The sequence below is a fragment of the Chlorocebus sabaeus genome, chromosome 19 (genome assembly GCF_047675955.1).
Source record: "Chlorocebus sabaeus isolate Y175 chromosome 19, mChlSab1.0.hap1, whole genome shotgun sequence".
NCBI lineage: Eukaryota > Metazoa > Chordata > Mammalia > Primates > Cercopithecidae > Chlorocebus > Chlorocebus sabaeus.
Window position 1 is genome coordinate 222,367 of NC_132922.1, and position 22,597 is coordinate 244,963.

General features: G+C 55.9%; 2 protein-coding genes across 7 annotated transcripts; both read left to right on the top strand.

The window, feature by feature from the left end:
• The first annotated feature begins 131 nt into the window (after positions 1–131).
• On the top strand, positions 132–4,247 carry CHKB (choline kinase beta). The gene is made up of 11 exons (XM_007976271.3): positions 132–536; positions 737–845; positions 1,231–1,344; positions 1,540–1,673; positions 2,547–2,642; positions 2,791–2,849; positions 2,936–3,017; positions 3,125–3,233; positions 3,377–3,480; positions 3,700–3,781; positions 3,954–4,247. The coding sequence occupies exons 1-11, from the start codon at positions 313–315 to the stop codon at positions 4,026–4,028; spliced, it is 1,188 nt and encodes a 395-aa protein (XP_007974462.1). The 5' UTR covers positions 132–312; the 3' UTR covers positions 4,029–4,247.
• Positions 4,248–4,362: 115 nt separating this feature from the next.
• On the top strand, positions 4,363–15,043 carry CPT1B (carnitine palmitoyltransferase 1B). 6 transcript variants are annotated; one of them, XM_038007227.2, is made up of 20 exons: positions 4,363–4,828; positions 5,277–5,436; positions 5,750–5,910; positions 6,202–6,379; positions 6,599–6,700; positions 6,901–7,038; positions 7,123–7,200; positions 8,665–8,772; positions 8,846–8,930; positions 9,546–9,741; positions 10,750–10,935; positions 11,521–11,626; positions 11,707–11,823; positions 12,404–12,568; positions 12,651–12,785; positions 12,884–13,036; positions 13,522–13,635; positions 14,237–14,329; positions 14,483–14,568; positions 14,823–15,043. In XM_038007227.2, the coding sequence occupies exons 2-19, from the start codon at positions 5,296–5,298 to the stop codon at positions 14,564–14,566; spliced, it is 2,340 nt and encodes a 779-aa protein (XP_037863155.2). In that variant the 5' UTR covers positions 4,363–4,828; positions 5,277–5,295; the 3' UTR covers positions 14,567–14,568; positions 14,823–15,043. The 6 variants fall into 6 exon arrangements, with proteins under 6 accessions (XP_037863155.2, XP_072862626.1, XP_007974465.3 ...); XM_073006525.1 differs by having other exon boundaries at positions 14,856–15,043; XM_007976274.3 differs by having other exon boundaries at positions 5,771–5,910.
• The last annotated feature ends 7,554 nt before the right edge of the window (positions 15,044–22,597 follow it).

Genomic DNA, 22,597 nt, shown 5'->3' on the forward strand with positions numbered 1-22,597 from the left:
TGGCCCCCGGCGCCCCGGATTGGCCCAGGTCGTCCAACAGCCGCCCCGCCCAGAGAGAGGCCATTGGTCCTTGCCCATAAGGGCGGGGCACGGCGGAGATAAGCGGAATTCGGCCTCCGGAAAGAGCCCCCGGGCCGGGGCACGGAGAGAGCCGAGCGCCGCAGCCGTGAGCCGAATAGAGACGGAGAGACCCGAGTATGACCGGAGACGCCCAGGCCGGCCGGAAGAGGAGCCGAGCGCGGCCGGAAGGAACCGAGCCCGTCCGAAGGGAGCGGAGCGCAGCTGGGCGTGGGGCCCGGTGGATCCCGCGCCATGGCGGCCGAGGGGACAGCTGTGGCCGGAGGCGGGGCTGTTGGCGGCTGCCTGGCCAAAGACGGCTTGCAGCAGTCTAAGTGCCCGGACACTACCCCAAAACGGCGGCGCGCCTCTTCGCTGTCGCGTGACGCCGAGCGCCGAGCCTACCAGTGGTGCCGGGAGTACTTGGGCGGGGCCTGGCGCCGAGTGCAGCCCGAGGAGCTGAGGGTTTACCCCGTGAGGTGGGAGGTCAGGGGTCAGCCTCTCCGGTGCGCGGATCGGGGTCAGGGGTCAGCCGCGGGGTCCTCAGGATGCTCCATGTTTTCGCCCCTTCTTGCGCCCGAGCCTGGGGCGGGGCCGGGGCCGGCCTGGCCGGGAGGGGGCCGGGGCCGCGGCAGGTGGGGCCGCCCGCGGGCTGAGCGCGCCTGGTGTGGGTCTGCAGCGGAGGCCTCAGCAACCTGCTCTTCCGCTGCTCGCTCCCGGACCACCTGCCCAGCGTTGGCGAGGAGCCCCGGGAGGTGCTGCTGCGGCTGTACGGAGCCATCCTGCAGGTGAGGGGGGTGTGAGCGCCGCAGCGCCAGTGGCTTTAGGGCCTGCCGCTTACGGGATGCGGGGAGTAGTGTCCCCATTGCGCAGTTAAGGACAGCGAGGCTCACAGTCTGAGTAACACCTTCTCACACTGAAGCCTGGGCCTGTATTCCCAGCGCTTTGGGAGGCTGAGGCGAGAGGATCACTTGAGCACAGGAGTTCGAGACCAGCCTGAACAACATAGTGAGACCCCATCTCTAAATAAAAACAGACCAACGCGAAAGCTTGTGCTCCAGAGCCTCCAGGCAATTGGACCAGAAGTCCCAGCTCTGGTGGGAGGAAAGCAAGCCCTCATGTCTGTCCCTGTGCCACTTTGCCTTGGCCCTTTTGCTATCCATCCTTTTTCAGGGCGTGGACTCCCTGGTGCTGGAAAGCGTGATGTTCGCTATCCTTGCGGAGCGGTCGCTGGGGCCCCAGCTGTATGGCGTCTTCCCAGAGGGCCGGCTGGAACAGTACATCCCAGTACGAGCCCAGTCCTACCTTCTCCTCCCCAAGGCACCTCCACTCCCTAACCCTACCCCAGTGCCCAATGTCTGCCTTCACATCCCTCACCCCAAGTAGGGAATTTCCCCCCAAACCCTGACCTCCCCCCATTGCCCCAATCCTTCCCCCTCCTGCCCCAGCCCCATCACCACCCTGATAGCTTCCTGGGTGCAGAGCCGGCCATTGAAAACTCAAGAGCTTCGAGAGCCAGTGTTGTCAGCAGCCATTGCCACGAAGATGGCGCAATTCCATGGCATGGAGATGCCTTTCACCAAGGAGCCCCACTGGTTGTTTGGGACCATGGAGCGGTGAGTCAGGAGCCTCCTCAGGGCTCCTGTACACCTGAGCTGAACCTCTTTGCCAGCAGATGTGTCCGGGGCTCTATCCAGCCCTCCACTTGGCAGGATTTGATATCATGGGCTCTCACAGAACAGGCTTTGAAATGTTTGCCAGAGGCCACAAGCAGTGCCTCATGCCTGTAATCCCAGAACTTTGGGAGCCGACGTGGGTGAGTCACTTGAGGTCAAGAGTTCCAAGACTGCCCTAGCCAACACGGCAAAATGCCATCTCTACTAAAAATACAAAAATTAGCCCGGCGTGGTGGCAGGCACCTGTAATCCCAGCTACTCAGGAGGCTGAGGTGGGAGGATCCCTTGAGCCCAGGAGGCAGAGGTTGCAGTGAGCTGAGATCGTGCTATTGCACTTCGGCCTAGGTGACAGAGCAAGACTCTTGTCTCAAAAAACCAAACAAAAAAAGAAAAGAAATGATTGCCAAGGCCAGGTACGGTGGCTCATGCCTGTAATCCTAGCACTTTGGGAGGCTGAGGCGAGCATATTGCCTGAGCTCAGGAGTTCGAGACCAACCGGTGAAACCCTGTCTCCATTAAAATACAAAAAATTAACCAGGCATGTCTGCGTGTACCTGTAGTCCCAGCTATTCGGGAGGCTGAGGCAGGAGAATTGCTTGAACCAGGGAGGCAGAGGTTGTAGTGAGCCGAGATCGTGCCACTGCACTCCAGCCTGGGTGACAGAGTAAGACTATCTCAAAAGAAAGAAGAAATGATTGCCAGACAAGTCACACAGTGATAAGAGCAGGGGTGCAGTAGTCTGGCCTGAGGGGTAGATAGGAGAGGGATGGGAAAGAATATCAGAGCCAGTGTATCCTATTCTTTGGGCTTCAGGTACCTAAAACAGATCCAGGACCTGCCCCCAACTGGCCTCCCTGAGATGAACCTGCTGGAGATGTACAGCCTGAAGGATGAGATGGGCAACCTCAGGTGAGGGCAGGCAGGACAAGGCTAATGGTAATGGTGTCCGCCCTTCCAGTATTTGCTGAGGGCTGGTGTCAGGGCCTGGCCTGTTAGTGTGGCTCTGATCCTTCTCTAGTCACTCCTGCTCAGGACTCATGCTCCCATACCCCTGCAGGAAGTTACTAGAGTCTACCCCATCGCCAGTCGTCTTCTGCCACAATGACATCCAGGAAGGTAGGAGAAGACATCTGAGTCTCCCAACCCAAGATGGAGGAGCCAGAGGGCTCTGGAGTGAGCAGAACCTCACCCCATTCCCCCAGGGAACATCTTGCTGCTCTCAGAGCCAGAAAATGCTGACAGCCTCATGCTGGTGGACTTCGAGTACAGCAGTTATAACTATAGGTGAGACTGGAAAGATGGCTTCCCATAGATCTGTTCCCACAGGGCACTTGAAAACAGGCCAGCTGCCCAGGGCATTTGGGGACTGAATGTCCACCTTATTCTCCCAGGGGCTTTGACATTGGGAACCATTTTTGTGAGTGGGTTTATGATTATACTCACGAGGAATGGCCTTTCTACAAAGCAAGGCCCACAGACTACCCCACTCAAGGACAGCAGGTATGTGGGCCAGAGGCTGGGGAGCAGGACCCATCCTGTGAGGAAGGAGGGAGGTGGAGTCTGGAAGGAATGGCTGGAAGGGATGTTACCTGGGAAATACTCCACAGTCTCCCCAGTTCCTGACTCTTGGCCGTTGATCGTAGCTGCATTTTATTCGCCATTACCTGGCAGAGGCGAAGAAAGGTGAGACCCTCTCCCAAGAGGAGCAGAGAAAACTGGAAGAAGATTTGCTGGTAGAAGTCAGTCGGTGAGGAAGGAGGGGCGGGGCGGGGTAGGGCAGAGCAGAGGAAAGGGGGATTGGGGAAGAGGCAGATTAATCAAGCTGCAGGGAAGGTGGTTGTGCAGAGTGGGGTTAGGACAGTGGGGGAGAAGTTAAAACTGTAGGGATTGGCCAGCCTGGGTGAGGGCATTCAAGCAGAGCCAGATGTGCTTTTGAATACCCCTACTTTTCCTGCCCTCCCCCCAGGTATGCTCTGGCATCCCATTTCTTCTGGGGTCTGTGGTCCATCCTCCAGGCATCCATGTCCACCATAGAATTTGGTTACTTGGTAAGTGACCCTGGGACTGGGAATGCTGCTAGCTGGGGGCTGGGGAGCAGCAGCAGCCACACTCTTCCAGGAGGCCTGGGGAGTCCTGGGTGGCTGTGGGCAGCCTGAGGTGGGTGCAGAATGCTGGTCCCACGTCTTCTCACCACTGTGTGGGGTGGGTTTCCTTCCCTAGGACTATGCCCAGTCTCGGTTCCAGTTCTACTTCCAGCAGAAGGGGCAGCTGACCAGTGTCCACTCCTCACCCTGACTCTCCACCCTCCCACTCCTTGGATTTCTCCTGGAGCCTCCAGGGCGGGACTTTGGAGGGAGGAGCAACGAGCAGAAGGCCCTGGGGACTGGGCTGAGCCCCCAAGTGAAACTGAGGTTCAGGAGACCGGCCTCTCCCTGAGTTTGAGGAGGTCTCCATGGCTGGCAGGCCAGAGCCCTGTGCTGTGTATGTAACACAATAAACAAACTTCTTCCTTCACACCCTGTCCTGGCCCTGCTGAGCAGCAGCAGCAGAAACACCAAACCAAGCAGTACACACAAAGGGACTCTTCAGTGCTGTGGGCTTGAAAGTGGTGAGGGCTCATGCTGCCAATGGGGGTCCCCCATCCCTCCCCACTCCCCTGGCTCCAGCCTAGAATAGTAAATACTAGGACTTGGGGAGGAGAAGGAGAGTGATGGGGGTATGAAGACGACCCTGAGGTGGGGATGCTGCCCGGGGCACCAGCGATCCCAGAACAGGCACAGCTGACACATCGGTGACCTTTTCCCTACATTTGGCTATTTTTAGCTCTAATGCTACCATCCTCACGAGACTCTCTGGGGCCCCCCAGGCTCCCAGACCTTTGAGCAACCTTCACGGCGCAGAAACCCAGCCCCGCCCTGCAATTCCCACCGCGGAAGGCGGGTGGTCTGGTTCCCGCCCCACGTTTTTCCGGACCCCATTTGGGAGTAGGTGTCAGGTTCCTGGTGAGGGCGGGGCGGGGGTGGCTAGGCCTGAAGGACGTGGGGACACGGGCCAGAGTGGCTGGCCCCACGCGCGGACAGGAGCGAACCTGAGCTGTGAGTAGGGGCCGGCGCAGGGCGGCCCGCGGGGGTCTGGGCCCCCAGCCCTGCACAGGGGCGAGGATGGCGCTGGGGCCCGCGCGGTCGGGCGGGGAAGGGCGGGTGCCTGAACCCTGCCTCTGTCCAGGCCACTCCGCTTCCAGGGGCGCTTCTCTTCCCTGCCCGCGCCCTCGCTGACGCCCCCCACTCCAGGCTGCACTTCACCGTCCTTGGGGCTCCTGCAGCTTTCAAGGCCCAAACCCCCTGCGCCACAGTGGCTGTGCCCACCCGGAAGGCTGGCGCGAGGATTTGGCGGCGGTTGGCCTGGCGGGGGGCGCGGGCCGGGGGCGGCCGCTAGTCGCGGGGTAGGGGGTGCGAGGGGTCGCGGACTGGCTGGGGGCGTCTCGGCGCAGCTGGCGCGCGGCCTGCCTAAGCGCGCCCGCGCACCCACCTGCCCCCGTCCTAGGTGCCGACCAACCCCCAGGATGGCGGAAGCGCACCAGGCCGTGGCCTTCCAGTTCACGGTGACCCCAGAGGGGGTCGACTTCCGGCTCAGTCGGGAGGCCCTGAAACACGTCTACCTGTCTGGGATCAACTCCTGGAAGAAACGCCTGATCCGCATCAAGGTGCGCACAGGTGCTTCTCCCAGCAGGTGCAGAACGGAGCTCTCACAGCGGGGGCAGAGGCCGGCTGTCGGCTGTTAACCGCTTTGTTAGGGTCCCTCACTGCCTCCTTGGCTGGCAGTTCCGCTCGGTACAGGTTCTGGAAGTGCAGACGCCAGAGGGGTGCACAGGATGTGGTCCGACACAGGGAGCTGTGGGTGTGGAGGAGGAAGGAGCACAGCAGGGCATCAGGAGAGAACGCCGTCCAGGACAAGACCAGGAGCGGGTTTCCAAGACTTCACAGGCAGGCTAACCTCACGCCCTCCGGCTCCATAAGGGCGCCTGTTTCTGCCCGCAGAATGGCATCCTCAGGGGTGTGTACCCTGGCAGCCCCACCAGCTGGCTGGTCGTCGTCATGGCAACAGTGGGTTCCTCCTTCTGCAACGTGGACGTCTCCTTGGGGCTGGTCGGTTGCATCCAGAGATGCCTCCCTCAGGGGTAAGGAGTGAAACTGGAAGGGCACAGGTGTCACCAGGGAGGGCTGGGCCCAGCTCCCAAGCCTGAGGTTCTGAGCTGGGCAGATACAGGACAATAGCCATTGGCAGTCACAGGGCAGCCCTCCCATATGACAACCATTGTCTTAGTCCTATATCAACTCTTATTTGTTGCAGTCAGACATGAGTGTGCCCAGGGAGGTTCTTCCTCTTGATGTCTCCCCTGAGACAGTTCACAGCCACCCGAGGCTGGCCTCAGGAGGACGCCCTGCAGCCTTTGCCCCCTCTCCAATAGGTGTGGCCCCTACCAGACCCCGCAGACCCGGGCACTTCTCAGCATGGCCATCTTCTCCACGGGCATCTGGGTGACGGGCATCTTCTTCTTCCGCCAAACCCTGAAGCTGCTTCTCTCCTACCATGGGTGGATGTTTGAGATGCATGGCAAGACCAGCAACTTGACCAGGATCTGGGCTGTGAGCAGCAGTCAGTGGAGGGGTTCAGGCACCTGGGTTGAGACGCTTTGGGCTCCTTTAGGGTTCTGAGCTAGAAGGGAGAGGCAGACAGGGCACTGGTGCCTGTTGTGTGGTTTGTCCTGGAGGGGCTGGGATGGTTCTGAGGGTCTCAGGGAGTTGCTGGTTGGTTTCCATTCTTGCCACTAGCTCCCACCCCAGCACTCTGCTCTGTACCCCCAGATGTGTGTCCGCCTTCTATCCAGCCGGCACCCCATGCTCTACAGCTTCCAGACATCTCTGCCCAAGCTTCCTGTGCCCAGGGTGTCAGCCACAATTCAGCGGGTGAGGGCCTCGCTTGGGCATCCCAGTGGGCAGGGGAGGCTGGATTCAGGAGATGTTTCCAAATATAAGGTTCTGTGCAAAGAGTGGTCTTAAGGGCTTGAGAATAATGGGGCTGGGTGAGGAGGAAGAGGTGGGAAGAGGATTAAGATAGAGGCAGCCCTCGCCATCTGACCCCACGGTGATGATAACTGGCTGGACAGTACCTAGAGTCTGTGCGCCCCTTGTTGGATGATGAGGAATATTACCGCATGGAGATGCTGGCCAAAGAATTCCAGAACAAGACTGCCCCCAGGCTGCAGAAATACCTGGTGCTCAAGTCATGGTGGGCGAGTAACTATGTAAGTTTGTGCCCCCGGCTCATTGTCACCTGCCATGTGTCCTGGCTGCCCCTGCCCCAGCTCTAACCTTCCACCTGCCCACAGGTGAGTGACTGGTGGGAAGAGTACATCTACCTTCGAGGCAGGAGCCCTCTCATGGTGAACAGCAACTACTATGTCATGGTATGAACTGGAGCCCCCAGGCCCCCGCGCGTCCTCACTCTGTCCCAGCTCCAAGGCAGAGGACCTGGAGGATAGCCCGGAGCTCTGGTAGCAGCTTCCGTGGGCAAGTGGGGGTTATGGAGTGAGGCCTGAGGGAAAGGGCAGAGGGAGAGGAGATCCTAGAAGAGTCCAGAAGCAGCTTTGGGGCAGTGGAGATCCTGAGGATGAGGAGAGTGGTGACCCCCAGCCTGCCACCGCCTCTCTCAGAGTCCCAGGGTCACTGCCCCTACCCAGCTCAGGCTCTGTCACCTCTTTCCTTGGTTTCCTCACTGGTCTCCTGGCCATGGGTTCCCAGCTGCCCTGACACCATAACCAGGGAGTTGTCTAGAACACGTCTTGCTTTGTGTCCCTCTGCAGAGCCGGACAGCAGAATGAAGGCCAGGCTGCTGCTTTTAGAGCTCAGGAGGTTACAGTCTGCCTCTGCCCCATGTAACTGGCCCTTCTGAGTCTCTGGGTCTCCCAGCCACCCGGGCTGTATGGCACGCCTCTTCTCTCCTTTTCCACTGTCCAAAGCACACTTGACTTGCCAGAGTCTATCAGAATTCTCCTCCATAAGCTGTCCTTCCAGGAACTTACACACAACTTGTCCATACCAGAGGTTTTAAACTGCTTTTTAGTGGTAGAACCCCTTTATCAAAGCAAAATAAGTAGAATACAAGCACATAAAATAGGTTATAAAAAGGCAGCTCAGGCTGGATGCAGTGGCTCACGCCTGTAATCCCAGCACCTTGGGAGGCCGAGGCGGGTGGATCACGAGGTCAGGAGATCGAGACCATCCTAACACGGTGAAACCCCGTCTCTACTAAAACTACAAAAAATTAGCTGGGCGATGTGGCGGGCGCCTGTAGTCCCAGCTACTCGGGAGGCTGAGGCAGGAGAATGGCGTGAACCCGGGGGGCGGAGCTTGCAGTGAGCCGAGATCGCGCCACTGTACTCCAGCCTGGGTGACAGAGTGAGACTCTGTCTCAAAAAAATAAATTAAAAAAATAAAAAATAAAATAAATAAATAAATAAATAAATATAAATAAATAAATAAATAAAAAGGCAGCTCCGAGTCGGGCATGGTGGTGCATGACTCTGATCCCTGCAACTCAGGAGGCTGAGGCAGGAGGATGACTTAGGGCCAGAAATTTGAGGCTGCAGTGAGCCATGCTTGCCCCACTGCACTCCAGCCTGGGTGACAGAGCAAGACCCTAACTCTAAAAAATAAAGAATTGAAAAAGCATCCCCGGCTGAAGCTGGAGCAGAGGGTCACTGTGACCAGCTGTGCATTTCTGGAGGCTCACCCTGACAGCATGTGCAGGATGGACCGGAGGAGGGAGACAGAACACCTCAGGTCCCCAAATAGATTGGTCCTTGGGTCAGCAAGACCCAGGTGACACCCAGACAGAGGCCCCCACCCCGCGGGCTCTGCTTTCTCTGTAGGACCTTGTGCTCATCAAGAATACAGACGTGCAGGCAGCCCGCCTGGGAAACACCATCCACGCCATGATCATGTATCGCCGTAAACTGGACCGTGAAGAAATCAAGCCTGTGAGTTGTGTCAGGGTTGAAGGTGGGATGGGAGAGGAGACCTGAGTCTGAGCCATGCTGGGCCTTCCCCCAGGTGATGGCACTAGGCATAGTGCCCATGTGCTCCTATCAGATGGAGAGGATGTTCAACACCACTCGGGTCCCGGGCAAGGAGACAGGTAACTGAGCCCTCCCTGCTCCCTGTGGGCCGTCTGGCTGGCTCGCTGCCCTCCTGCCTGCTCATCACCAAGCGTCCCCAGTGTCTCAGGGTCCTGAAACTGTGAACAGTAGTCAATTGTGACAGATACTAGACATCTGTTATTTACAGGCATGATGCTGGTTCAGGGACCCCACGGGGCCCAGAGCAGAGCCCCCGCGCCTCCGGGGCTCACTGTGCGTGGTGAAGGGAATCCTGCTGCAGCCGAAAGCTTAGGACAGGCCAGGTGCCACCATGGAGCCAGCAGAGGAGGGGAGAGGCGCACCCAGGGGTCTGGCAGAGGCAGCAGCCTTCCCTGCTTCTGACACTGTATCCTTAGGCGGTTTGCACAATCTCCTAGTGTGTTTCTTCTTCTGTGAAATACTTCATAGGATTGTTGTTGGTGTTATATGGGAGGTAGCGGAAGCACCAGCACAGGGCCTGGTTTAGGACACTCGGATCCCATCCAGGGGGCAGGAAGGCCCAGGCAGAGGCTGAGCAAAGCAGGGTCTGCAGGGACACCCAGTGCATGGGAGGTGGGCCCTTCCCAGGATGTAGCCGGGGTCCTGCCTCAGCTTGCCCGTGGCCTCTATCACAGATGTGCTGCAGCACCTCTCAGACAGCCGGCACGTGGCTGTCTACCACAAGGGACGCTTCTTCAAGCTGTGGCTCTATGAGGGCTCCCGTCTGCTCAAGCCTCAGGATCTGGAGATGCAGTTCCAGAGGATCCTGGACGACCCCTCCCCACCTCAGCCTGGGGAGGAGAAGCTGGCAGCCCTCACTGCAGGAGGAAGGTATCAGCCTGTGGGGAGGGACTGTCCTCACCCTGAGGTTCAGGGCTCCATGAGAAGAGGAGCATGGCCCTGCCTGCCACCCTGGAACTGGAAGCTGGAGGCACAACTAGGGGAGGGGCATTGGTGTAATGGCAGCAGGACAGCCAGCAGAACCTCCCTCTGATGGGTGGCAGCTAGGTGAGAATGTGCAGAGGGTGGGACACCCTCCAAAACAGCCTGGCACCCCCCACCTCCAAGCACAGCCTGGCACACACACCCCCGCCTCCAGGCCCAGCCTGGCACGTACCCCCCACCTCCAGGCCCAGTCTGGCGCACACACCCCCACCTCCAGGCCCAGACTGGCACCCCCCACCTCCAGGCCCAGTCTGGCACACACACCCCCACCTCCAGGCCCAGCCTGGCACACACACCCCCGCCTCCAGGCCCAGCCTGGCACGTACCCCCCACCTCCAGGCCCAGCCTGGCACACACACCCCCACCCCCAGGCCTAGCCTGGCACCTCCCTACCTCCAGGCCCAGCCTGGCACACACACCCCCACCTCCAGGCCCAGCCTGGTACCCCCCCCATCTCCAGGTCCAGCCTGGTACCCCCCCACCTCCAGGCCCAGTCTAGCACACACACCCCCACCTCCAGGCCCAGCCTGGCACACACACCCCCACCTCCAGGCCTAGCCTGGCACCCCCCCCACCTCCAGGCCCAGTCTAGCACATACCCCCCCATCTCCAGGTCTAGCCTGGTACCCCCCCACCTCCAGGCCCAGCCTGGCACACACACCCTCACCTCCAGGCCCAGCCTGGCACACACACCCCCACCTCCAGGCCCAGCCTGGCACACACACCCCTACCTCCAGGCCTAGCCTGGTACCCCCCCCATCTCCAGGTCCAGCCTGGTACCCCCCCAGTCTCCAGGTCCAGCCTGGCACCCCCCCATCTCCAGGTCCAGCCAGGCCCTCGGAGGCACCCTCATCCCGTCCATGTGCCCACTGCTTACCCTGCCTCGTGCGGCAGGGTGGAGTGGGCGCAGGCACGCCAGGCCTTCTTTAGCTCTGGAAAGAACAAGGCTGCCTTGGAGGCCATCGAGCGTGCCGCTTTCTTCGTGGCCCTGGATGAGGAGTCCTACCGCTATGACCCCGAAGACGAGGCCAGCCTCAGCCTCTATGGCAAGGCCCTGCTACATGGCAACTGCTACAACAGGTGCGGCTGCCCCCGCCCCACAGGTCATAGCTTAGGGTTAAAGGTTAGGGTTATGGTTAGAGGATTAAAGATAACAGGTAGGTTGTGAGCTGGGTGCGGTGGCACACACCTGTGATCCTAGCACTTTGGGAGGCCGAGGCAGGTGGATCACTTGAGCACAGGAGCTCAAGACCAGCCTGGGCAATGTAGCAAGACCCCTTCTTAAAAGTAGTTAGGATTGTGATTAGTGGTTAGGTAGGGATAGTGGTTAGGGTTAAAGGTTAGGGTTTGGGTTAGAGAGTAGGGTTAGAAGCCGGGCGTGGTGGCAGGCACCTGTAATCCCAGCTAGTCGGGAGGCTGAGGCAGGAGAATCCCTTGAACCCGGGTGGTTACAGGGAGCCAAGATCACACCACTGCACTCCAGCCTGGGCAACAGAGCAAGACCCCATCTCAATTAAACAGAGAGAGAGAGAGGAGAGAGAATAGGGTTAGTGTTAGGGTTAGGGTTAGGGTAACATCCGAGTTAGGGTTAAAGGTTGGGGTTGCAGGTCAGGCTCCTCTGGACATTCCCAGCTTTGCTTCTTCATGTGTCTACTCTCCCCGCAGGTGGTTTGACAAATCCTTCACTCTTATTTCCTTCAAGAATGGCCAGCTGGGTCTCAATGCAGAGCATGCGTGGGCAGATGCTCCCATCATTGGCCACCTCTGGGAGGTAATAGCCTTGCAGAGGGAAGCTGCAGGGCAGGCTGGAGGGGATGAGGCCGGCCTCTCAGCCTCATCCTCTCCCTGCAGTTTGTCCTGGGCACAGACAGCTTCCACCTGGGCTACACGGAGACTGGGCACTGCCTGGGCAAACCGAACCCTGCGCTCCCACCTCCTACGCGGCTGCAGTGGGACATTCCAAAACAGGTGGGTTGGAAGCTCCCAGAGCAGGTGTGAGACCACAAAGCAGCAGGCGGGTACAACCCCAACAAGGCCTGAGTCCCCCTCCTCCTCCTCCTCCCCTGCTGGCCCCACTGCCTGACCCAGCCCTCGGGAAGGCACAGAGCACATCTCAGGATACCCGTAGAGTCCAAACTGGCTTCAGGGAGGACAGAGACCACCCACTGCCCGTGGGGCCATCTGTGTTTAGAGAAGGCCATGAGATGAAGGAGGCACTCACAGGCCCCTGGAGCATTTTCAGCACTTCCCTCTTCCTTACAAAGCTCAGCCCAGCCTCTGGGGGCTGATTCTCCCTCAGATTGTCTTTTGCATACCCTCCTCCTGAAGATGTCTTGGCCAGCTGTACCCTTCCTCCACCAGCTAAATGTCATGCCTCCTAGACGTGACCCAGAGTCCCGCTTGGAGAGCCCTGCCCTCAGCTGACCCTTCCCATGTCTTGGCCGGCTGTGCCCTTCTTCCACCAGCTAAACTTCATGCCTCCTGGATATGACCCAGAGTCCTGCTTGGAGAGCCCTGCCTGCAGCTGACCCTTCCCATGTCTTGGCAGTGCCAGGCGGTCATCGAGAGTTCCTACCAGGTGGCCAAGGCGCTGGCAGACGATGTGGAGCTGTACTGCTTCCAGTTCCTGCCCTTTGGCAAAGGCCTCATCAAGAAGTGCCGGACCAGCCCCGATGCCTTTGTGCAGATCGCACTGCAGCTGGCGCACTTCCGGGTAGGGGCCCCACCTCCCGCTGCTGAGAGGGCAGGGTGGTGCCAGGGTCCGCCTGCCAGATTCACCCCTCTGTATATCCCAGGACAGGGGTAAGTTCTGCCTGACCTATGAGGCCTCAATGACCAGAATGTTCCGGGAGGGACGGACTGAGACCGTGCGTTCCTGTACCAGCGAGTCCACAGCCTTTGTGCAGGCTATGGTGGAGAGGTCCCACGCGGTGAGTGTCCTCTACCCCGCATGGGGGCCACGGTCGTCTGCCTCCTGTCTACCTGGAGGGTCAGGGCTACTCTTCACCCCTTTACTTCTGCCCCACAGAAAGCAGACCTGCGAGATCTCTTCCAGAAAGCTGCTAAGAAGCACCAGAATATGTACCGCCTGGCCATGACCGGGGCAGGGATCGACAGGCACCTCTTCTGCCTTTACTTGGTCTCCAAGTACCTGGGAGTCAGCTCTCCTTTCCTCGCTGAGGTCAGCACCGTTGTTGGGTGTGTCCTTTGTCCCACTGCCCTCCTACACCCAGGGCTTGGGCCATCTCATGAGGGAGCACGGCCTGTGTTCTGTCTGGCTGGCTCCCCTGAAGCTCCCTGGAGGGCTGGGCCAGCTTTCCCGCCCACACCCCAGCTGGGCCTGCGGTCCTGGGCCCAGTGGGAGCAACATCCTCTTCGTGGTGTTGGTGTTCTTGTGACAGGGAACAGACAAACGTATGGTCTGTCAGGCGGTGACAGCACTACTGAGACTAGTGAGGCTGTGGCGGGGAGAGGCAGAGCAGAGTGGGGGCTGGGCAGCTCACACAAGCCTTATGTGGCATGTGCAAAGGGGACCACGGGGTGGTGGCCAGGGAGCTCCTGCACCCTCAGCAGAACAGTGCCTGGCTCAGAGTAGGTCGCAGACACCACCCGTCGGACAGGTGCTTTGGGTGTGTGGCGTCTGACCAGCTGCGGCCTCCATTGCAGGTGCTCTCGGAACCCTGGCGTCTCTCCACCAGCCAGATCCCCCAATCCCAGATCCGCATGTTTGACCCAGAGCAGCACCCCAATCACCTGGGTGCTGGAGGTGGCTTTGGCCCTGTGAGTGCCCTGAAGGGGATGGGTGGGCAGCACCAGGGCCCTGAGGGGTTCAGTGGCGAGTGCAGGCCCTGAGGTCAGACCAGAGGCAGGAGCACCTTGCTTAGAGGAGAGCATAACCCCAGACCTGCACGGAAGCAGAATGTTAGCTGTGGACTCAGGCAGCCAGGTACCTGGGACCCGCCCATCCCAAATACCTCCCTGCTGGAGCGTGACCGTGCCTGGGGCTGGTTTCCAGGGTACTGGGCAGTGCACTGGGTGCTTCTGAAGTCTGCTTATCCAAGAGAGTGCAGCTGCCTCCCACAGAAACCTCCTCGTGGGCTAGTTTGTCAGAAGGCTAGAGAACCCTCTGGAGAGAGACAGCGTGATCTAGAGTACAGGCCCCCTGAGGGAAACTGGGAGGTCCTAGATCCCTTGGTGGGTTCTGGGCAGCATTCTTTGGTTTTCACGGTTTCCTGGGGGTGGTCCTCAGGAAAAATGCAGTGTCGGGCTGGGGCCCGTTCCTGCAACTCCTGTGGGAAGAACAAGTTCCACATCAGCTTGGTTTTCGGATCTTCAGGGTTTGAGTTCTGCCCTTCTCCTTCACCCTTCGTGTTGCCCTCAGGTAGCAGATGATGGCTATGGAGTTTCCTACATGATCGCGGGCGAGAACACGATCTTCTTCCACATCTCCAGCAAGTTCTCAAGCTCAGAGACGGTGAGTCTCCGGCCCCAGCTCAGGCCTGAGGAAGGGTGCCACCTGGGGCTGCCCGGGAACACAGGTGTCTTTGGCCGGGGAGGCGTCCTTGCTTGTGGGGACAGCGGGGTGGGTGCATATATGACGGTGCATCTGAGCTCTTGGCTCCCACAGAATGCCCAGCGCTTTGGAAACCACATCCGCCAAGCCCTGCTGGACCTCGCTGATCTTTTCCAAGTGCCCAAGACCGACAGCTGAAGGTTGGAGAAATACCAGCCGCCCTTTCATCCCCACACTGTGGAGGAAGGGACCTGTGGCGGCTCACAGGCATGAGGGGTGGCCGTGCACAGGTGCCCAGGCTCCAAGGACAGCTCTGGCAGCAGGTCCTCACTGGGCAGACGCTGCTCCCTGAGGGCCCGGTTGGTGGAGGTGGGGTTGGAGCAGGAAGGGAATTTTGATTTTTTTTTTTCTTGATAGATACTAATAAAAATAAGGCTGCGTAATTTTCTCTCAGCCCTTAGGTACCTGTGTTTTGTTTGGGAACTAGGAGGCCCTCCCCCTCCCCCAGCTCAGACCACAGAGGTGGCAAGAGAAGGGCTGAAGCTGGAAGACTGTTCATGAGGGACTTGTGTGACCTGCTTTGAAATGTGTGACTCTGCTGAGTGACGCAGGCTCTGAGATAGCTGTCCATGCCCACGTGTTTGCTTGGAATAAATTCTTGCTTCAGAACCTTCACCTGTTCCCTGGGGCCTTTTCTGTTTGTCTGTCTGGTGGAGAATGAGCCCACCTCCTCCCATGCAGGGGCATGTGTGAGGCACCCCTCGTGGCTGAGGCACAACGCTGTAGGGGCCCCGCAGCTGCTTCTCACCATGGAAGGGGGCTGCAGGCCCAGGCCTGAAGTCTTGGGGTGTCTGTGAGAGGGCACACAGGATGATCTGTAGCAGCAGCTGCTCCTTCGTCGAGATTGGCTTGGCTACTAAAATCATGTTAAGAGTAAATGAGTGGTGAGTGGTGAATGTGAAGGCCTAGGACATTATATTACTGTAGACTTTGTAAACATTGTATACTTTGGCTACAGTACTTTATAAATTTTTTTCTTTAATAAACAGTTTACTGTAACTTTTTTACTTTATAAACTTTTTAATTTGCTTAGCTTTTCGATAATAACAGCTTAAAACAAACACATATAGCTGTAAAAAAATATGTTTATATCCTTATTCTATAGTTTTTTTCTTTTTTTTTTTTTTTTTTTTTTTGAGACGGAGTCTTGCTCTGTCGCCTGGGCTGGAGTGCAGTGGCCGGATCTCGGCTCACTGCAAGCTGCGCCCCCCGGGTTCATGCCATTCTCCTGCCTCAGCCTCCCGAGTAGCTGGGACTACAGGTGCCCGCCAACTCACCCAGCTAGTTTTTTGTATTTTTTAGTAGAGACGGGGTTTCACCGTGTTAGCCAGGATGGTCTCGATCTCCTGACCTTGTGATCCACCCGTCTCGGCCTCCCAAAGTGCTGGGATTACAGGCTTGAGCCACCGTACCCGGCCTAGTTTTTTTCTATTTTTAAGTTATTTTTATTTTTACTTTTTGAACTTTTTGATAAAAAACAAGATGCAAACACACACATTAGCCCACGTCTCCACAGGATCAGGATCATCAATATCCACATCTTGTCTCACTGGTTGGTCTTCAGGGGTAGTAACTCACATGGAGCTGTCATCTATGATAACAGTGCCTTCCAGAATACCCACTGAAGGAACAGATTCTAAAATAATGATAAAAAGTATAGTATAGTGAATACATAAACCAGCGACAGAGTCATTTATTATCAAGTATTATGTGCTATACATAATTGTGTGTGCTGTGCTTTTACACAACAGTGCAGTACGTTTGTTACACCAGCATCACCACAAACAGGTGAGTAATGAATGCATTGTGCTACCATGTTTCCATGGCCACCACCTCACTGGCAATATGAACTTTTTTTTTTTTTTTTTTTGAGACGGAGTCTCGCTCTGTCGCCCCAGATGGAGTGCAGTGGCACGATCTCGGCTCACTGCAAGCTCCACCTCCCGGGTTCATGCCATTCTTCTGCCTCAGCCTCCCGAGTAGCTGGACTACAGGCACCCGCCACCACGCCCGGCTAATTTTTTGTATTTTTGGTACAGACAGGGTTTTGCCATGTTAGCCAGGATGGTCTCGATCTCCTGACCTCGTGATCCACCTGCCTCGGCCCCCCAAAGTGCTGGGATTACAGGCGTGAGCCACCACGCCCAGCCAATATGAACTTTTTAGCTCCATTATAATCGTATGGGACCACTGTGGTATATGTGGCCCACTGCTGACCAGAACAGGACTGTGCTTACTGAGTGCCTACAGTGCGCACTGCGATTCAGCAGCGAACAAAACTGGCAAACTTCTTTTGTGGCTTGGAGTCTGGTAAAGGAGACAGACAATTACCAAGAAGAATGTGTAAATTACGTAGTAAGTTAGATGGTGATAAGTGCTAAGGAACAGCCAGTGTAATACGGCTGGGGTCAGGACGGGAGATTCAATAAGATAATGAAGATGGGATGGAGGTCGATACCACACCAACAGTTGCTGGACAGCGTGAGGGAGCAGATGTTGATCACTGAACATGATTTTTTTTTTTTTTTTTGAGACGGAGTCTCGCTCTGTCGCCCAGGCTGGAGTGTAGTGGCGCAATCTCGGCTCACTGCAAGCTCCGCCTCCCGGGTTCACGCCATTCTCCTGCCTCAGCCTCCCCAGTAGCTGGGACTACAGGCGCCCGCCACTGCGCCCGGCTAATTTTTTCTATTTTTAGTAGCGACGGGGTTTCACCATGGTCTCGATCTCCTGACCTTGTGATCCGCCCGCCTCGGCCTCCCAAAGTGCTGGGATTACAGGCGTGAGCCACCGCGCCCGGCCACTGAACATGATTTATGCTGGTTTAAGATTCTGCTCCTGGCCGGGCGAGGTGGCTCACACCTGTAATCTCAGCACTTCGGGAGGCCGAGGCGGGCAAATCACCTGAGGTCAGGAGTTCGAGACCAGCCTGACCAACGTGGAGAAACCCCGTCTCTACTACAAAACACAAAAATTAGCCGGGCGTGGTGGTGCACGCCTGTAATCCCAGCTACTTGGGAGGCTGAGGCAAGAGAATCACTTGAACCCAGGAGGCGGAGGTTGCGGTGAGCCGAGGCCGCGCCACTGCACTCCCGCCTGGGCCACAAGAGAGAAACTCCGTCTCAAAAAAAAAGATTCTGCTCCTAACCGTAGGAGAGAACTCGGTGCCTCTTCCACTCTGGGGCAAAGTTAATGAAAGTCTTTTTCCTTTTCTAAAACCCAGCCTGAACCAGTTATTTCTTGAGACAGACCACACTGAGACAACAAGTCACCAGCAGAAGATAGATACTATGACCGTTATTAACAAAGGTGAATTAACTTAACCAAGAGGGTATTTGTAGTTTATTATTTACCCCAAAACTTTCTGCATCTAGGTACCCCGAGTAGGCCTGTAATTCCTGCCTTCACTGTGTGCGTCTTCTGTAAGCCAGTCGCCGACCTATGCGGTGAAAAGGCACAGGAGCTGGGAAGTGTTTCCCTGCTGCTCTGTTACAACCTCTTAGCTTATATCCTTTAATTTCCAAACTTTTAGATTCATTTCTGTAACAGAACCAGTGAATCTGGGATGAAATCCTCACAGTACTCCAAATAGTAATTGTTTTGCTTTTGTAATAGCTTAATGAATAAACCTAGGTTTTCTATATTAAAAAAAAAAAAAAAGAAATGCTAAGGGGAAAATAAGTGGAGAGACAAAAGGAGGGGTGGGTGGCCATTTCAGGCAGTGGCAAAAGCAAGCCTTCCTGATTGGAGTCCTTTGACCACAGGCCTGAAGGAGATGAGGAGCAAGTCATGTCCCTCATGTCCCTCACGCTCCATACCTAAGGGCAGAGTATTCCTGGCTGAAGGGAGAGCAAGAGCCAAAGCTTTGAGGGCGGTGTTTGCTGTGATGAAGGATGTGGCTAGTGTGGAGTCAGGGATGGGAAGAGCAAGAGGGGCAGCCAGATCAGGGTGACAAGGGCCTCATAGGCCAGATTCTGGATTTTCTGAATGACAGGGGAAGCTGTTGGGCTTTGAGCAGAGGGTGACATAATCTGTCCTAATTTTAAGGGATCACTGGCTAACCACGGTGGTGTTAGAACAAAGTAGGATGCAGTGATGGTGGAAGCAAGGAGACCTGTTAGAGTAGTGCTCCTGGTGGTGGTGGAGCTGGAAGAAATGAGTGGCTTAAACTAAGGCAGCGCCGTAGGAAAGTAGAATTAAGGAGCTTGGAATGTCAAACGTAGAACTGACAAGTCTAATCAAAGATAACTCATATTTTCTATTTTGGGTGATTGGGTGATTAAATTAGATCTTTAAATGTTGAATTGGACCTGCCTATAACAAATAGCTGTGAAAATGTCTCAGACTCTTGAAAATATAAATTAAAAGCTAAGGAGAGATCTGGGCTCCTTCTAACAGTTTTGAAGACAGTTAAAACCTTGAGGCCGGGCGCGGTGGCTCAAGCCTGTAATCCCAGCACTTTGGGAGGCCGAGACGGGCGGATCACGAGGTCAGGAGATCGAGACCATCCTGGCTAACACGGTGAAACCCCGTCTCTACTAAAAATACAAAAAACTAGCCGGGCGAGGTGGCGGGCGCCTGTAGTCCCAGCTACTCCGGAGGCTGAGGCAGGAGAATGGCGTAAACCCGGGAGGCGGAGCTTGCAGTGAGCTGAGATCCGGCCACTGCAGTCCAGCCCGGGCTACAGAGCAAGACTCCGTCTCAAAAAAAAAAAAAAAAAAAAAAAAAAAAAAAAAAAAAAAAAAAAAAAAAAAACCTTGAAAGCACATGAGAGGATTCCCAGGGCAGAGACTCCTCACCTCCTTCAAGTCTTCATGAGCTTATAAGAGTACGCCTCTTGGGGCCAGGCGTGGTGGCTCACACCTGTAATCTCAGCACTTTGGGAGGCCAAGGCGGGCAGATCATGAGGTCAGGAGATCGAGACCATCCTGGCTAACACAGTAAAACCTTGCCTCTACTAAAAATACAAAAATTAGGCCGGGCGCGGTGGCTCACGCCTGTAATCCCAGCACTTTGGGAGGCCGAGGCAGGTGGATCACAAGGTCAGGAGATTGAGACCATCCTGGCTAACACGTTGAAACCCCGTCTCTACTAAAAATACAAAAAAATTAGCCGGGCGCGGTGGCGGGCGCCTGTAGTCCCAGCTACTCAGGAGGCTGAGGCAGGAGAATGGCATGATCCCGGGAGGCGGAGCTTGCAGTGAGCCGAGATCGCGCCACTGCACTACAGCCAGGGGGACAGAGCGAGACTCCGTCTCAAAAAAAAAAAAAAAAAATTAGCCGAGCATGGTGGCACATGACTGGAGTCCCAGCTACTCGGGAGGCTGAGGCAGGACAATCGCTTGAACCCGGGAGACAGAGGTTGCAGTGAGCTGAGATGGCACCACTGTACTCCAGCCTGGCAGAGCGAGACTCCATCTCAAAAAAAAAAAAAAAAAAAAAAATACACCTCTGCCCTAAAAATGTTACATTCCATATCAGAGCGTTCTTCAGCTTCCAAAAGTATTTCCAGAGACCTCTACCTGTTCGGGTGCCAGTAAGCCTCCCCTGAGAAAGTGCCTGCATTTTGGTAGGCTTCTGGGAATATCAGCTCACCCCCTCCTGAGATAGCAGTGAACAGAGTTTCCAACAAGCTAGCTTTTAATTAACATCAAAATTCTGCATTAAAGTTCTTTTATCTGATTTGTTCTGGCTTAAAATAGTGAGATGAGGAACAACAGTGGTAAACCAGGGTATAAACCTCTGGTGTGGCCGGGCGCGGTGGCTCAAGCTTGTAATCCCAGCACTTTGGGAGGCCGAGATGGGCAGATCACGAGGTCAGGAGATCGAGACCATCCTGGCTAACACGGTGAAACCCTGTCTCTAATAAAAAATACAAAAAATTAGCCGGGTGTGTTGGCGGGCGCCTGTAGTCCCAGCTACTCGGGAGGCTGAGGCAGAAGAATGGCGTAAACCCGGGAGGCGGAGCTTGCAGTGAGCTGAGATCCGGCCACTGCACTCCAGCCTGGGTGACAGAGTGAGACTCAAAAAAAAAAAAAAACAAAAAAAAAACAAAACAAAAAAACACCTCTGGTGACTGCTGGGCATGGTAGCTTACACCTGTATCACTGTACTTTGGGAGGTCTTGAGCCCAGGAGTTCAAGACCAGCCTGGGTAGCATAGTGAGACCCCATCTCTATAAAATTTTTTTAAAAAACTTAGCCAGGTGTGTTGGCACTTGCCTGTGGCTCCAGCTACTCAGGAGGCTGAGTTGGGAGGATTACTTGAGCCTGAGAGATTGAGGCTGCCGTGAGCCATGATTGACCCACTGCATTCCAGCCTAGGTGACAGAGTGACACCCTGTCTTAAAAATAAATAAATAAACCTCTGGTGACAACCCACCAAACCCCAGTTAGTTCCCCTGTGTCCCATAGGTCTGCAGGTCTGCATTAATAAAAGCTAGCAGCCATAACATAAATCCTGAAACCTCATGGCTCAACCCAATAGATGTTGGACTGTTGGTCAGATAAAATCCAGTTGGCTGAGATGAGAGCTCTGCTCCATACTGTTGAATCAAGGACCTTTGGCGAGAGAGACCCTGCCTTCAGCAGGTAGTTCTCAAGCTGCCTTGAGCATCAACATCATAAGTACATGGGGAGAGAAAGGGCCACTTGTGGGAGGCTTTGATGGCCTCAACCTCAAAGTGATACACAGCATTTCCCTCCACACTCTTGGCCAAGACTTGTATTTCAAGAGAACCTGAGAAGTAGAGTCTAGCTGTGTGTCCAGGGTGTAAGGGAAACATTTAGTGACAGTTGGTCTCAGATATACAAGGGCATGGAAAGACCAGCCTGACATCTTCCCGGGCTTCCCAAGAGCCCATGCCTTCATGGCCTGGAGTCTGCAGAGTAGCCCACCTCCAGCTCCTGAGCAGGGTATTCAAGAGCCCGCACATTCCGGCTCAACTGATCTTTCCTGAGTCTTCTCTGTCCCTTACCAAGAACCTTGAGCTCAGAACACACTCACCATTCCCCAAAGGAGGCAGCCTGAGCCACACCCTCACCTTTGCCCTAGATGGGCCTTCTGCCTGGAATCCTGTGCCCTCTCTCCTACTCTCCCGGAAGCTGTCTTCATTAGCCATCAGAATTATTCCTGATTCGGGCCGGGCACAGTGGCTCACATCTGTAATCCCAGCACTTTGGGAGGCCGAGGCGGGCGGATCACCTGAGGTCAGGAGTTCGAGACCAGCCTGGCCAACATGCTGAAACCCCCTCTCTACTAAAAATACAAGTATTAGCCGGGCGTGGTGGCAGGGGCTTGTAATCCCAGCTACTCGGGAGGTTGAGGCAGCAGAATCACTTGAGCCCGGGTGGTGGAGGTTGCAGTGTGCCGAGATTGTGCCAGTGCACTCCAGCCTGGGCAACAGAGTGAGACTCTGTCTCAAAAAAAAAAAAAAAAAGAAAAAGAAATTATTCCTGACTCATATTTCTCCGGGGTGCTGTAACAGAAATTGGCTCTGGGCTGTATAAGCAAATGGAAGTATGAAGAGCAGCTCGCAGGTGGAAAGGGATGGCCAGAAAACCAGGTTCAACGGGGCAGGAACCTGGCAGCTGGGGGAGGGAGTGTGGCCCAGGCAGCAGCCTCCTCAATAAACAGGCGAATGCTCACTCCTTGCCCAGAACTGTCTGGCTCAACTCCAGCCATTTTTCCTCCTCTGCAATCAGGCTGTTAAGAATCAGAATCCCTGAGAGAAAATTCAGGGGGTCTCAGGTTTGTCAGGATTCTCAAACACAAGGTGTTCAAAATCAAAGTTAACCTTCCAAGCTAGCTTCTCCCACTCTTCCACACCTGTGCCAGTGGTATCACCCCGGCCATTAGCCCGTTCCTTCTTTCTCCCTCCCTCCCTCCCACATAACCAAGCCCTCTCAAGTCGACCTTGGAATGGCTTTGACCCTGTCCACCACTCAGCCAAACAACAGCAACGGCCGGCTCCGTCGCCACCCGCCTCGGCAGCCACAGACCTTTTAGCTCTGCCACTCGCCTACTTACCACCCTTGTAGGGTGCCCATGGCCCTCTGAAAAAAAGGCTGAGCTCAGACTGGCCTCTGGTCAGCCTCCTCTCAGCCGGAGCTTTCCGTCACTGCCCCTCTAGGTGCTGAGTGGCTCTGCTTCCAGTTCTTGCCCAGAGACCAGG